General features: G+C 45.7%; 1 protein-coding gene across 7 annotated transcripts in view; it reads right to left on the reverse strand.

The window, feature by feature from the left end:
- The window catches only part of MYO9B (myosin IXB), a 159,758-nt gene that overhangs the window by 71,268 nt on the left and 72,158 nt on the right, over window positions 1-16,332 (reverse strand). For all 7 annotated transcript variants that reach the window (XM_075207031.1, XM_075207050.1, XM_075207020.1 and 4 more), the window contains exons 8-10: window positions 10,701-10,790; window positions 10,212-10,328; window positions 3,493-3,627 (exon numbers count right to left, since the gene is read on the reverse strand). In XM_075207031.1, coding sequence (XP_075063132.1) covers window positions 3,493-3,627; window positions 10,212-10,328; window positions 10,701-10,790 — 342 coding nt within the window. The remainder of the gene's footprint in view (window positions 1-3,492; window positions 3,628-10,211; window positions 10,329-10,700; window positions 10,791-16,332) is intronic.

A 16,332-nucleotide genomic window follows, 5' to 3' on the forward strand; every position in this document is an offset into this window, starting at 1 on the left:
TGAACTATTACTTGTGCAGTAAGGAGCTTTTGCATGGCCTCCTGAAGTGCTACACAGCTGAGGGGACAAGAGTGACGAATAACCTGTGAGGAGGGGAGTGGGCTAGATCTATGACATAGCCCCGGGACACAACTCCTCGAACCCAGAGATCCGTCGTGGAATTACACCACCGATCCCTGAATTGAAGAAGTCGTGCCCCCATCCTGATGCTCCCCCTGAAGAACTATGTCACGCGGAGGGTTTGTCTGCTGGACGAGCAGAACCTCTCCTTGCTGCACCTCTACCTCCTCTGCCTTTATTAGCTGATGATCTAGACGCTGAGGAATGCCCTCTATTAAAGGCACCTCCCCCTCGGGGAAAAACTCCGAAAGGAACGAAATCTACCCTGACGGGGTCTGTTAGAAACCGTGGGTAGAGCAGTACTCTTTCCTCCCGTGGTCTCCTGAATAACCCTTTTGAGCTCTGCCCCGAATAAAGTTAGTCCGTCAAAGGGTAAATTCTCTAAAGCTCTCTTAGAGTCTGCGTCCACTGACCAAGTCCGTAACCATAGGTTACGGCGAGCAGCTACAATAAGAGCCAAGGCCTTAGCATTTACAGAACTGCATCCATGGCAGCATTTGCTACATACTCCGAAGTTTCTAGTACATGCTCTGCTAGATTTACAAGCTCTGTAAGCGGAGTGTTATCTCTAAGGCCCTTAATCAAAGCTTTCATCCATTTCTGCACCGCCTTGTTGGCCCAGGCTACAGCCATTTTGGGTCTAAACAAACTTCCCACAGCTGTATAAGCTGATCGAAGGGCCAGATCACACTTCTTATCAGTGTAATCCTTAAGGGTTATCCTCTCCTGGACCAGGATAGCCAAAGATGATGCTAAGTGGGCTACCGGAGTGTCCACCTTAGGCAACATCTCCCATTTTACTGTGTCCTCAGGAGGCAGAGGATAAAGGGACTTAAACTTTCCCGGTATCATAAACTGCTTATTTGGCTTCTGCCAAGCTTCAGAGATAATCTCTTTAACATTTCTGGAGAATGCGGGAATATCGCCAACTGTGCCTTTGGTCTTTTAAATAGAGAGATACCCTTAGGTGCTGCGGGCTCCGGATCAGCCAACCCTAAGGCATGCCTGATTCCCCAAACAAGACTATCCACACTCGTGGAGCCAGAGTCAGAATCATGAAGAGTCTCCCCTTCCGGGTCTATATCTGTCTCACCTTCCTCCGCTGAGGAGAGATCAGAGAGCTGATCTACGTCCAGACCTTCATCCGTAATGGCTCTTTTACCCTTCTGGGAAATAGATACTAGCCTATCTTCCCTGTGGGTAGACCCTGCTTGTGATGTGGAAGCATTGTCATCAGACTGGCTGCCTGCAAGTGTAAGTGGGGTAGTGTTCTCACGTACCTCTATTACCCGCATCATCACGGTCGTCAGTTTTTCCATAGTTGAGGAAAAGGACTGCATCCAGGGCGGTTCTACCATCGCAGAAGACCCCTCCTGGGCTGAGCTGTGTTGCCTCTGTGCGTCCGCAGTACAAGCTGCGCAAAGGGCATTTCGGTCTGTGTGGCCAACAGAAAGTTTTGTGTTACATTTTTCACAGGTAAAATACATTGCAGAAGGCACAGAGTGACCCTTGCTTTTAGCTGTCCCCTTCTCCGCCATAGTCCTGCTTCTTAAAATAATTATTAAAAGAAAGACAGACAAATTAAGGCTACAGAATAGAAGGCTCCTGTGCTGGGAAGTCTCTACGAAGAGCACCACCCCAAATATTAAAAAGACCGTATAGTACTGTCTGTGAAAATTCCTATTACATGAAATAACTCACAAGACCAGAATATTCACATATAACACCTCCACAATACTGCTATAATCATACAAGCCTGTTAGATCTTAAGGCAGATGTGGATATCACCGGAGGAGGAGAGGCAGAGCAGAGGGATCCAGGACAGCGCAGCATGCTTTCAGCAGTGACTCTCACCGTTCACCTCGCGGGAAGACCAGAGGCAGGAAGCTGTTCATACTCCTCCCCTTCCTGGCGCTGCCCGCTCTGCTTCCTCCAAACTCGCTGGCCCCATCCACGAATGGCCGCCTAGGAGTGCCTTGGCGCACGCTGTCAGAAGTGCCCAGCACAGCACGCGATGTTCCTGCAGCCAACTCACCTCTCCCGAGTGTGAGTGCTGCTTAACAGTCCCCCAACATGCTCGTTATCTGCGGGGAGAGCGGGGACCTGCCGGCAAGCTGTCCGCGGCAAGGGAGGAGAGGCTGATACAGCATCCTCCCCTGTCGCTACTTGACTAGTGCATCTAAGCAGTGATTTTCCTAACCTATTGGTCTAAAACTAATGCCGGCAGTTGTGCTGGTAACGTGAGCGCGAAGCTTCACTTACCTGCGCTAGGATCCAGAGTGAGCAGAGCCAAGTCCTACTCACTCTGCTGGGTCTTGTCTGGGATCCTGCGCTGCACCTAAAGGGAATAAAAAATAAAAACATGTAACCCTAAAGACTAACAGAGTATAGGCAGGAGCCTATACTCTAGTGACCTTGACTCTCCAGTCACTTACAAAAAACTGAGGATCTCTCTGGAGAGGAGGGGTTAAGTAGGGGAGGAGTTCAAAAAATTAGCAGTTAAAGTGACAAGACTCCTGAGCCCACTACTATACCCCAATGTATCGCAGTGCCCCCCAATGGCAGGGAAGAGAAAGTTAGTTTGTGCAAGGATATTGTAATCGTCTTACAAAGATCATTTTATATTGTGCAAAGCTGAAGATATGTCTTGAGGTCTTACCACAATGTATTGATTTGATATGTCCTGTGTTCATATCACATCAACATGACTAACAGAAAGCTCTGAGTGAAAAAATATTACATTGGACAGGCATTAGCATGCTATAAGCTGCATTATTTACACTTAGAAATACATTGGTTCCCAATAAAATTGTTAAATCCACTTACAATGCACTCTACAGGATAACAGTTTAAGTCCATTTTCTGCTCTTTTGTTATGTCAAACAGATTTATAGATGGATGTGTCTGGTAACAAGTGTTAAACTGACAAAGTTGTTAATTTAAGAGTAACATACTAGTATTACTGCATCTGGTTGCATTGTCATTATCCAGCTTTTCCCTAAAGAACAATCATGAAGGCCAGTCAAAACGGCACCACATGGCAACTGAAAAGATCTTTGTTACGAAAGAGTGTGCACTTAAATACACATTTTGAAAATATAGGTCCTATTATGCATAGTTTTGGTGGCATTTTCTCAAACTGTTATTTTGCCTAAATGGCATTGTATACAGCATAATGTTCTTTACTGTATACATTTATGTGTTTAACATTCATAATGAATACACTTTGAGTTCAATAGTGGTAGGTAATATATAATGTTTTCGTTTTGACGTTTTAATAAAGTATTTATTTGTTTTTATCCACAAATGTGTTTGTTTGAAATTAGCGCCAGAGCAAGGCTGTGTTGATAATTTCCATATTGTATTTCTCACCTGTTCTAACTTGAAGATGTGCTGATTGAAGTAATACTGGAGCTGCTCATTTGCATAATTAATACAGAACTGTTCAAAGCTATTGTTTTGAAAGTCTTCAAACCCAAAAATGTCAAGGACTCCAATGGATAGACACTAGATAAACAAAAGCAAATTATGTAAATGTGTGCATATTTATAAATCAAAGCACTCATTCATACACATTTTACAAAGGGTGCATCTTTTGTAATTATTTAGCTGCCAAGGATGTAAGATGGCCCCAGATTTAGGGAGGGAAGTGTAATATTAATTTAACTCTTAAAAATAAGAAAAGGGAAAAAAAAAGAAATCGTTTATCTTTTTAAAAAAAATCAAAAAACAACCTGAAAAAGAGGATTTATGTACTTACGTTAAATCCGTTTCTCTGATTCCGTCTGGGGGACACTGCTTACCATGGGTTGTGGAGGGAGCTTGGGGAGTTGGCACCTAACTAGTTAACTTTAGTACTGCCGACAGACCCCTCCCCTCTACAATCCCCCTGCCCCCTCTTGTTCAGTTAATTAAAAAGCCCAAGGAGGAAAGGCCAGTCAAACAAGAGCACACAGAAGAAAAGCAGAAGGGAGGGATCGCAGTGTCCCCCAGACGGAATCAGAGAAACGGATTTTACGTAAGTACATAAATCCTCTTTTCTCTTTCATCCAGTCTGGGGGACACTGCTTACCATGGGGACGTTCTAAAGCAGCCCCCTAAGGGTGGGACTACTCTGAAAATCCCGCTCGTAAAGCACTACGAGCAAAATTTGCATCAGCGGATGCAAATACATTAAACTGGTAAAATTTTGTAACTGTATGGACAGAAGACCAGGTGGCTGCCCTGCAAAGCTGGTCTGCAGAAGTCCCATTTCTTGCTGCCCACGACGCCCCTACCGATCTGGTGGAATGGGCGGTAAGTCTCTCCGGCACAGGACGGTTAGCCTTTATGTAAGCCTGTTTAATGGTTGCCGTAATCCATCTTGCAATGGACTGTTTTGAGGCTGGCCAGCCTCTCTTATTGGCATCATAAAGAACAAATAGAGAATCGGTACGTCTAATCTGAGAAGTTCTCTTGACATAAATGCGGAGAGCCCTAACCACATCTAACTTTTCCATAGACTGCTGATCCGAATGGGAAGTAAATGAAAAGACCGGAACTACAATTTCTTGGTTCAGATGAAAAGCCGAAACTACCTTTGTAACGAAGGAAGGAAGGGTTCTTAACACCGCTCTGTCCTCGTGGAAAACCAAATATGGTTCCTGACAAGACAGAGCTCCTAATTCCGAAACCCTACGCGCAGATGCGATAGCCAAAAGAAAGAGGACCTTCCAGGTCAACCACTTTAAATCTGCAACAAGTAATGGCTCAAAGGGAGGCCCTTTAAGCATATCCAGCACCAGGTTGAGATCCCATGGTGCTGTAGGCGCAACATAGGGAGGTTGAATATGCAAGACTCCCTGAAGGAAAGTCCTAATATCTGATAAATCCGCTAGTTTCAGATGAAAAAACACTGAAAGAGCCGATACCTGAACCTTTAGGGAACCTAAGCCCTGCCTCCAGGCCATCCTGAAGGAAGGCCAACAAGCGAGGGAGACGAAAGGAGGATGAGGGACATGTCCTATTTTCGCACCATCTGATGTAGGCTCTCCAAATCCGGTGACATATGCGAGCTGAAACTGGTTTTCTGGCTCGCATTAAAGTGTCTACTACTCTGGGGGAAAAACCTCTAGCCCTCCAGAGGCTGGCTTCAACAGCCATGCCGTTAAACTGAGCTGAGGTAAATTCTGGTGACGGAAGGGACCTTGCAGAAGCAGGTCGTCTCGTGACGGAAGAGGCATTCCCTGTCCTTCCGCCATAGAGATTATGTCCGCGTACCAGACTCGGCGCGGCCATGAGGGAGCTATCAGAATTACTGGCAGACCCCCCTGCCTTACTCGTCTGAGTACGCGAGGAAGCATGGGAATCGGAGGAAATAGGTATCCCAACCTGAACTCCACTGCTACCGCTAAGGGGTCTCTTGCCCTTGCGCAGAACCTGTGAACCCTTCTGTTGTGTCTGGAGGCCATGAGATCTATGTCCGGAAGACCCCACCTCTGAACCAGAGACTGGAAAACTTCCGGATGGAGTGACCACTCCCCCCGGCATCATTTGGTTTCGACTTAAGTAGTCGGCCTCCCAATTTCCTATTCCTGGAATATAAACTGTGGAGATTGCAGGGACATATTGTTCTGCTCAAACCAAAATTTGAGCAGCAATCTTCATTGCAGCTACACTCCTGGTTCCTCCCTTCCTGTTGACATATGCCACGGCTGTAGCATTGTCGGACTGGACTCTGACAGGGTGGCCCTGGAGGAGGGACTAGGCCCCCAGGAGGGCTAAAAGAATAGCCTTCAACTCCAGCACGTTTATTGATAGGGCTGATTCCTGAACCGACCAAAGTCCCTGGAGTCGGAGGTGCAGGATTACCGCCCCCCAAACCTTTTAGGCTGGCGTCCGTAGTGGCTATGATCCATGAGCATGGAGCGAAGGACCTGCCCACCCTCAAGTGATCCAGAACTAGCCACCACTGGAGCGATTCTATCGTCCCCGGAGATAGAGATATTTTCTGGAGATCCAAGCGTAGGTGGGATCCTGACCATTTCGTCAATAAATCCCACTGAAAACATCGGGAATGAGCTACACCGAATGGAATTGTCTCGAAGGAGGCCACCATCTTTCCCAGCAGCCGCATGCACAAGTGCATTGAGGGGCTGGGAGAAGTCAAGACCTGAGTTGTTACACTCTGAATAGAACTGATCTTCTCGACGGGCAGGAATACCTTTTGCTGACTGGTGTCCATAATGAGCCCTAAGAAAACCATGCGTTGACACGGAACCATCTGAGATTTCCTTAAGTTTATTAGCCATCCATGGCCCTCGAGAACTGCCAAGGAGAGGGATAAGTGATGACGTAAGCCAGTCTCCGAGGAAGATTTGATGAGCAGGTCGTCCGAATAATGCACTACCTGAACTCCCTGTAGATGAAGACATGCTGCCATCACTGACATGATCTTCGTAAAAACCCTTGGCGCTGTGGAGAGGCCAAATGGGAGGGACCGAAACTGATAGTAGGAGGATCCCACTGTGAATCTTAGGAGATATTGATGGTGGATCCAAATGGGAACGTGGAGGTAAACGTTCTTTATATCTATGGACGCCAAAAACTGATCCTTCTCTAAGCCGTTTATCACTGACCTCAGGGATTCCATCCGAAACTTGTCCACCCTTAAGTGCACATTGAGGCCCTTTAAGTTTAAGACGGGCCAAAAGGAGCCATCCGGCTTCTTGACAAGAAATAGGTTTGCATAGAAGCCCTGTCCTTTCTGGTAGTTTGGGACCCTGCAGATAACTCTTTGAGAAAGAAGAGAGGCGACACAATCTTGTATTGCCTGGTGTCTTAATGGATCTCGGGGTAATGGGGTTAAGAAGAAACGATGTGGAGCCGTGCCCAGCAGGTCTATCCTGTACCCCTCTGATATAATGCCCCGAATCCAAGGATCTTGAGAGGACGCTGCCCATTGTTCTTGAAACAAAGACAGACGTCCCCCCACTGGCGCCCCCTCCAAAAGAACAGAGTGGTCGTCAGGACGCAGGCTTCTCCTGGATCTTGGCGGTAGAACGCCTACCTGCAAACGAGGATCTCCCCCTGGCAGAAAAGCCTCGAGAATTGGGCTGCCTGCCTCTAAAGGACTGACCCCTAGGCAAGGAAGCCCCCCGAAAGGGCTGGCAAAAGGAGCTGACCCGAGGGTTACGGCTCCTACTAGGGAATACCGGCAAGGAAGTGCTTTTGCCCCCCGTTGCCTGTGAGATCAGGGTATCCAATTCCGGCCCGAACAAACCTGCTGTAGAAAAAGGAATAGTTTCCACGGACTTTTTTGATTCTGCATCTCCTTCCCAGGATTTCAGCCATAACGTCCGTCTTGCAGAAATAGATGCGGCCTGAAAAGAAGATGAAACAGCTGCTGTGTTCTGGGCCACCTCATAAAAGGTACCCCGATGCCTCCTTTAAATGCAAAGCCAGGGGAAGTCAGAGTCCTGTAAGGCCTCTGCTAACTGGTCTGCCCATGTTTCCATGGCTTTAGCCACCCAAGCTGAAGCAAATGTGGGTCTAAAGGAAGAACCCGCAGCTGCAAATATAGATTTCAGCTGAGATTCTACCCTACAATCATTGACATCCTGCAGAGATGCTGACTTCGGGGTTGGGAGTAAAGTGTGTTTGGCCAATCGGGCTATTGGAATATCGACCTTTGGAATAGACTCCCAGCGGGCCACATCTTCCTCCTGTAACGGATACAGGGAGGAGAATCTTTTGGGTACAGAGAACCTTTTATCAGGCTGTTTCCAGGCTCCTTCAGCAATATCCTTAAGCTCTACTGAAGGTGGAAAACGGCTAGGCTTTCTTTTGGCCTTCTTAAAGAGACTTCTGTCTCTAGGAGTAGGATCCTCCGGTTCTGGGAGGTCCAAAGCTTGTCTAACTGCTAAAACCAAATCATTAATAAACTGGCTTTTAGAACTTTCTTCCTGACCCAAAGGTTGAACCTGGTCAGGATCAGAATTAATTTCCCCTTCTTCCTCTGAAACCTCCTCAGAGTCTGAAAGGACCATAAGGGTATTAGCAGACCTAGGACGCTTTTTTTTAGAAGGCAGGATGTTAGGGGATTCAAGTAACTGGTTTAGCTTATCCAAACCCTTTATAAATGCTGTGGACCATGGCGGTTCTGTGGGAACAGGGGCCTGGTCCGTATGTAAAGAGGAAGGCCCTGGCATAGAGGTTCCAATAGAACCTGTGGTAGTAGGGAGGCCCAGCTGTGTACTAGGATTATCAGCCACCGAGGTTACAACACTAGACCACAACTGATTGGATTGGCAAACCATCTGAGCTAAAGAGGAAACCGACTGATAGGGAGGTCACCCAGGCCGGTTTCTCCGTCGGTGGGGCTGACATTTGCTGGGTTTGCGCAGGTGGGACCTCTGCTTCGCAGACAGAGCATAGCGCCAACGGGTCCTTCTGGCCATTAGGTAATTTAACATGACATTTAGAACATGTAAAATATTTTGCAATAGGGCCCTTTCCCTTATCTGACATTTCTTAATAAAGGAAGGCACACCAAACACACAGACTAAAATTGTTAAATTTAGCTGAGTAGAGAGAGAGATATAAATGTGTGGAGAGAAAAGTGTAAACTACAAGAAATCAACTAATCTAGATATAAAAGTTGTACTTGTAAAATTTTAAACACAAAATAATACCTAAGCAAGTAGGAGAACTATAACATAACCCCTACTAGCCCACTTGTACACAGCAGTACAGAATATGTGTTTAAATAAATCAAATACTTAGCCCAAAGGCCAAACAGGGGAGAAGTCCAGCAGCAGTATCCTGGTGTCTGCTCCCTCAGCTCTGTTCTCTCTTCCCGGGCTTCTCCTTGGCGCCAGAAGACTGGAACAGACCATCTCGCTCTGTGGAAGGAGGGGGAGCTCTATTTCTTAGCACCCCCCCTTCAGTAATGCTGCCTCTGCAGCGATATTTGCCATTTAATCCATTTTTTTTTTTTTGGACGAGTAGTGGAGACCTCTAGCGGAGGTCTCCGCAGTGGGTAATACCTGATGCCCCCTCCTATGAATGAGGGGGGATCCAGGTATAGCCCCCTTCACCTCTCCTCCGTTTTTTTAAAATGGCCGCCACCAATGTAATATCCGATAACCGGCGCTCTATGCCTGCAGTGGCAGCACCGGTTATCGGGGAGGCTTCCAGGAGTGACAGCGGTCCGTGAGACAGCTTGTCACCCCCAATTCAGGCACCCATCTCCTGTCTCCTGTCCCTGTCAGTTAGAGCCGCTGGCTCCCATCTGACAGGGAAGTGCCTGTGCTGCCGTGCTGTGAGTGTGTTCTCTATATTAGAAGACACTCCAGCTCTGCCACCTAAAAAAAAAGCAATGAAATAAAGAATAAAGAAATAAAATTACTAACAGTACTGAAAAACACTGCCCAACTCACGGGCACCTAAAAAAAAACTGGACAAAAGGGGGCAGGGGGATTGTAGAGGGGAGGGGTCTGTCGGCAGTACTAAAGTTAACTAGTTAGGTGCCAACTCACCAAGCTCCCTCCGCAACCCATGGTAAGCAGTGTCCCCCAGACTGGATGAAAGAGAAAGTTCCCATTATGACTTGAGATCGAGCCAAAACCTGTAGTAGTTTTTCTCCTGACTGTTCTGTCTCCCCCACAAAACAACACCATCATTTCAGTATCAACTAATTTCCCTTAAACTGGGGGCAACATAAAACAAAGTCACTAGTCAAAACAAATGGTGGTCCTGAAAATGTAACAGAATAAGGAATGTGCTGCGAGAAAGTAGGCTATAATAATATGGACTAAAAACCAGTCCTGCTGCAGACTAATGAAATCAGTAAAATTCTAGAATAGTAGCAGGATTGAAAAGCTCAATAATGGTTATGAATCGACAAGTGAAAGGATAAGAAAGACAACAATAAATACAAAGTAGAATATTTTCAAGAAAAATTAACGAAAATAGGGTTATATGTTGTGCAGCTTGACCTGAAGAGATCACAGAGACTTATACATGAACATGGTGTGAGAATTTAGAAACTGGGAAGAAAAACAATTCAAAAAAAAATCTTTAGGCATACAGCCACTGAATACGTCACTCACATTAACAGATTCTTCCACATCCTTTTTGTTGAGCAGAGCATGGTTTATTCGGAGAACTATCCAGTCAAACAATGCACTGTACAGAGATTTTGCCATGGAGTCACGAGCAGTCACGGCCTGCAAGAGGGATGTGTAAGAGAACAAAATCTGTGTTCATTATTTCTCAATTTAATTATCTTATGAATCCATGGCTAATAACAAAATGAAAATTATTTCCATACTATTGTGTAGTGATACGCAGGCGCATTGTACACACCATATTAAACTGTGTACTTACATGTTTTATTTACCTGCCCATCAGTTTAAATGCAGAGGTTGCGGCACACTAGTGCAGAGAAAGCACTGTGAATGCAGTGGGCAGAGATTATGAGCACATCAGTACCTGCCAAGTTCCAAGGACTAAACCATACCAGATACTCACAGTACCCGTATGCTTCTAGTCTAAACAGAGTATGCAGATAAGCCAGACGTTCAGGTCTGCTCACTCACCTCATTGAGGCTATAGGGCAATATGAGCTTTTCATTCACAGTAACAGTTTTTCTCTTGGTCAAAGCTTCCACCAGCATTTCTCTCTTAACCTGTCGTGGTACAAAAGTTAGCAATAATGAACATATAAAATGTAATTATATATATTGATATCCATCTCTCTATAATACATACATACACATACACACACACACACATACACACACACACACACACACACACACACACACACACACACACATATATACACATATGTACACACACACACACACACTATAATATATTATATATATTTACATATACATACATATATAATTGAGAATTATACTCACCGTTCATTTCCTTTCCTTGAGATACAGGCAGCCCTTACAATGGGTTAATACCCTGATCAGACAGGAAAAATTCGCCCCACCTGAACCCTAAAGGTAGCTCCTCCTCTTCCTCAATGTCTTTTGTAACTTCTCAAGCCGTCCTTAGAACATAACTATTAGAACAAGAGTTGGAAAATAAAAGGCTTCCATGGAGTATCTCAAGGAAAGGAAATTAACGGTGAGTATAATGCTCAATTTTCCTTTCCCTACTCCATGGCAGCCCTTACAATGGTATATACCAGAGCAGTACAATACTCGAGAGGGCAATAAAAACCAACACATTAATAACAGTCAAACAAAAAATGTATTTACACCGTTTGCTGGAGAATCTTTCTCCTAAACTGTCTCCGTAGAGGCCGATACGTCAAGCACATAATGCTTAGAAAAAGTGTGCATTGAAGACTATCCAGCTGCCTTACATATGTCGGTTGCCAATGCCTGGGTTCTAAGTGCCCAGGAGGTCGCTACCGGCCTTGTTGAATGCGCCTTCAGTATCTTAGCGAATTCACGCCCTTTCCCCCTGTAGGCCTGTGCAGTCACTACTCTAATCCACTTCGCCAATGTGGATTTGGATGGGACATGTCCTTTGCAAGGACCTTCAGGAAGCACAAATAGTTGCTTTGTCTTTCTAAGAATTTCCGTCTTGACAATGCAAGTAAATATACCTCTCCACCACATCCAGAGTATGGAGTGGTCTACTCTCTACCAATTCTTGATTGATGTGGAAGGAAGAGACAACCTTGAGTAGATACTCCGGATTCGTCCTCAAAATTTCTTTATCTTCGTAAACGTTCAGGAATGTTTCTTCACACCATAACGCATGTATGTCCCCTATCCGAGAAGCTGAAATGATTGCCACTAGAAAGAGCACTTTCAGAGTGAGCCATCTGAGAGAAATATCCTGCAATGGTTCGAAGGGGTCAGCGGTTAAGGCGTCCAGGACAATATTATGGTCCCAAGGGGGTAGGAATGGTTTCACTCTTGGCCGTATCCTCTTCAGTGCCTGACAGAATTGTAAGACGAGATCCTGAGATGACAGCTTGGTATCAAGAAGGATGTTAAGAGCAGATATTTGTACCTTTAATGTAGATGGTGCTAGTCCTATAACGAAACCATCTTTAAGAAACTAACACATCTAGAACACTGGCGGAGATGGGAATCTTCGCCATGTTCCCCGTCCAACAAATTAATTTTTTCAAAATTCTGTATTAAATCATAAAGGAATTATTTTTCCTTGCCTGAATTAGAATGTCTATTACCTCGTCTGAAACATCTTTGAATTTCAATAGTCGCCGCTTAGTCTCCACGCCATCAAACCAAGGAAATCCGGATTTGGATGCAGAAACGGACCCTGATGTATGAGGTCTGGTCTGACCGGCCATGGATGTTCCAGCAGCATCTTCCGTGATACCGCGAACCAAGGGCGACGCGGCCACGCCGGAAGGAGTGCTATCGCCTCCACCTTTTCCTTCCCTATCTTCCAGAGTACCTGAGGGATGAGCGGAAAGGGAGGAAACACGTACCAAAGCTTGAAGTTCCACTTCATTGGCAGGGCATTTATCCCTAGGGCCCTGTTTTCTCTGAAGGGAGTGGAAGAGGGGTACCTTGGATTGCTCTCTGTGGCCATCAGGTCTATTTCTGTCATTCCAAACCTGTGTCGTATGAGTTGAAAGACATCTTCATGCAACTCCGACTCTCCTGGATGGAATTGGTGTCTGCTTAATTAGTCTGCCACCACTTTGTCTTTGCCTGCCATGTGAAGGGCTGAGAGAGATTTCAGATTCGTCTCTGCCCATGCCATTAGTGTGGTTATTTCGACCAGCATTGCTCTGTTCTTGGTACCACCCTGCTTGTTTATAAAGGCTACTACAGTCCTGATATCTTAGAATAGTCGCGGATGTTTGGCTCGTAGAAAGGACTGGAAGTGCTGGACTGCACGCCAGACCACTCTCATCTCCAAGATGTTACCCTGGAGAAGTCTCTCTTCGTCTCACCAAGTGCCCAGCGTGAGCATCGCCTGCATGTGAGCACCCCAACCTACTGAACTGGCGTCTATGGTAAGAACACACCAGTCTGGTATCTAGAGAGTCACACCTTGCTTTCTCAAGCCTTGGAGCTGCCACCAATTTAGGGACTGTTTTGCTGACCTTGAGAGGTTGATTTTGGAATCTAGAGACCCCACTGTACGATCCCATTCTGAAAAAAGGTTCGAATGAAGATCTCTCATATGCCATCTAGCCAATAGAAGGATTCCTATTGTTGAGGAAAACATTCCTAGGAGGCGGAGATAGGTTCGTGCTGAAATCTGAGGTTTGGACTTCGCCAGCAACTGGATTTTGTCCAATCATTCTTGAGAGACACAGACCTTGTCCATTCTTATATTTATTTGCACTCATAGGAACACAAGTTGTTGCGAGGGTATCAGATGACTTTTTGATACATTGACTAACCAACCGTGCAATTGCAGAAACCGGATTACTTGGGATGTAACCTCTAAGGCTGCTTCTTCTGACTTTGCCGAAATCAGAATATTGTCCAGACACGGCCACAAAGCCACTCCTCTCTCTCGGAGTGCTGATATGAGAACTATAAGGACTTTAGTAACTGTTCTTGGAGACGTGGAAAGGCCAAACAGAAGACATGTAAATTGGAAGTGGTGCACTTGAATGCAGACCCTTAGGAATTGCTGGTGATGGATCATTATCGGGATATGAAAATATGCATCCTTTAAGTCTATCGCCGTCTCAAAATCTCCTGTTTCTACTGCCTTGAGGATTGAGTTGATAGACTCCATGCTTGCACATAGCAATTGAGAGCTTGTAAATCATGTAGTGCTCTGAAGGCACCTGATGCTTTCTGGACCAGAAACAATTTGAAATAAAACCCCATAATTTTCGGATTTGTCGGCACCGCCACAAATCGCTTTTGTTTTCACCAGGTCTTTTAGGCTTTCCTCCAATGCTCGCTGTTCTAAGAAAGACGTAGGACTTCTTGACTGGACAAATCTGTTTCGTTTTGGCCAGGTATGAAATTCTATGGCATATCCTGGACGGTCTGGTTCCACATTTCTGCAAAGCATGATATCCTGCCGCCCACTAGAGTGGAGACTGGATCTGTAGATAGTCATTGGGTGCTTTGCTGTCCTTGTTTCCCACTTTTTGATCTGAAGGGCCGAATGGACTGTAGTGTCATATTATCTTGGTGTCTGGAATACTGTCTCCTAGGCCTATAGGCACAGGCTTCTTTAAACTATTGCCTTGGAGAATAAATGAGGAAACGTCTCCCCTGTCTGTCTTGTGGTAGACGATTAGCCCCATCACTTGCTAGCCTCTGCATCAGATTATCCAGTTTCTCCCCAAACAGTAAATTACCTTCATATGGAAGCATTCTCAGATGGCTTTTGGATTGGTGATCTGCCACCCATGGACATAACCAAAGCGCTCCTCTTGCTACAACTGCCGAGGCCATGCTCTTGGAAGAGAACACAATCGTATCCAACGAGGCTTCACACAAGAAATCAATGCTTTTCTGCATAATCTCTAAGGACTATAGAAGGTATCTGTATGTAACGTGCTGGCCCACAACCTAAGGGCTCTAACTATCGAAGCCATAGCTATCCCAGACTTTAGAGTTATGCCTGAGGAGATGTGTAATTTCCAGAAGGAAGTCTCCATTCTCCTATCCATGGCGTCTTTCAATGGTCCCCCATCAACCCATGGGAGAGTGGTCCTTGAGGATAAGCCGGCTATGGCTGAATCCACCTTAGGTACCGAACACCATCTCAGCATATCTTCATCCTGGAAAGTATACATGCGGTTCAGTCTTCCCATGTTAGGATGACTCTTGTCTAAGGCTTGCCACATCTTTAAGGCATTTATCACCTTATGGGTATGGAACACTCTAGATTTTACTTGGCGTTCCGAAAACAGTGCATCCCCTGGTTTGACCAAATCTGTCGCTTCCTCAATGCCTAGAAATTTGTTATTATGATTGAATATAACATTCACAGTATCCAAATTAAACATTCTGGGATACTCTTTCACATCAGCCTCACTATCTGACTCGGAATCCCACTCCTTAAGGGAACTGAATGTTTCAGAGGATGGCCCTGGCCTCACATCCTCCATATCGTCTCATATTGGAGTCTTTCTCTGGAGCCTGAAAATCCTGCATCGCCTTCACCATACACGAAAAGAACGCTTTGAATTGTTCTGGGGGCCAGGCTCTTCCACCGGATTAGGGGTGCACCATTTTAGTGGCTCTTCCACTGTTTTAGGGGTCCACACATAATGGTTCAATGCAACCTTTCGGCAATCGGTCATCAAAAGCTGCACACCCCTGATTCTTAACTTTGCGTTAAGAATCGTTCCACAGAGGTACTGTAAACAATAAAAAAGGTACTAAGTAACCGATTCTAAAGTACACAACACACCCACTCTAAGGGCTTACCTTGGAGTGTCCTTCAGCTTTTTTGGGATGGGCTCCTGGTCCATAGTGCACTGTATCCAGATAGCTGCTAGGACCTGCAGCATACATACACCTATAGCCAACAATGAGCCTCATATAATGGGTGTCAGTTGTTTAAAAAGGTGTCTGCCCTGACATCAAATTGTGTCCATAGCGTAGGGCAGGGGTGGGCAAACCTGTCCTCAAGGGCCATATCCAGTTCATGTTTTTAGGATTTCTGTCTGTAGAAACAGGTAGGATAATTACTGACCCAGCCAAATAGATTAACTCAGCTGTACATGATTAAAGAAATCCTAAAAACATGAACTGGATATGGCCCTTGAGGACAAGTTTGCCCACCCCTGGCGTAGGGTAACGATTTCCACCTGTATTCCTCCTGACAGGTGGTTTGGTAAACGGAGAAGCCAGCGCTGCATGGCAATCCGTCCAGCGCACTGCACATGCGCCTGCTATGTGCGCTCGTCTTACGTCCTTGTGCGAGCACTCCCCCGGATGCCATCGGCAGTACCTTCTATGATTTCCAAACAGCCCACGCTGAAGGGAGCTGAAGGGAACGGTCCTGTCCCGGCACATGACCTGCTGAACTGCACACACAGCAAGCCTCACAAGGAAAGCCAAAACCCCAGGTAAGCACTGTAGAACAAAACAAAAAATGCTACCTCTGCACTACCCTGTCATACACATGCTGAGATAGGGAAAAAAAAAAAAAAAGACACTGAGGAAGAGGAGGAGCTACCTTATATAGGGTTCAGATGGGGTGAATTTTTCCTGTCTACACCAAGCTGCTCAGGGTATC

This window comes from Mixophyes fleayi, chromosome 1, assembly GCF_038048845.1.
Source record: "Mixophyes fleayi isolate aMixFle1 chromosome 1, aMixFle1.hap1, whole genome shotgun sequence".
Lineage (NCBI taxonomy): Eukaryota > Metazoa > Chordata > Amphibia > Anura > Limnodynastidae > Mixophyes > Mixophyes fleayi.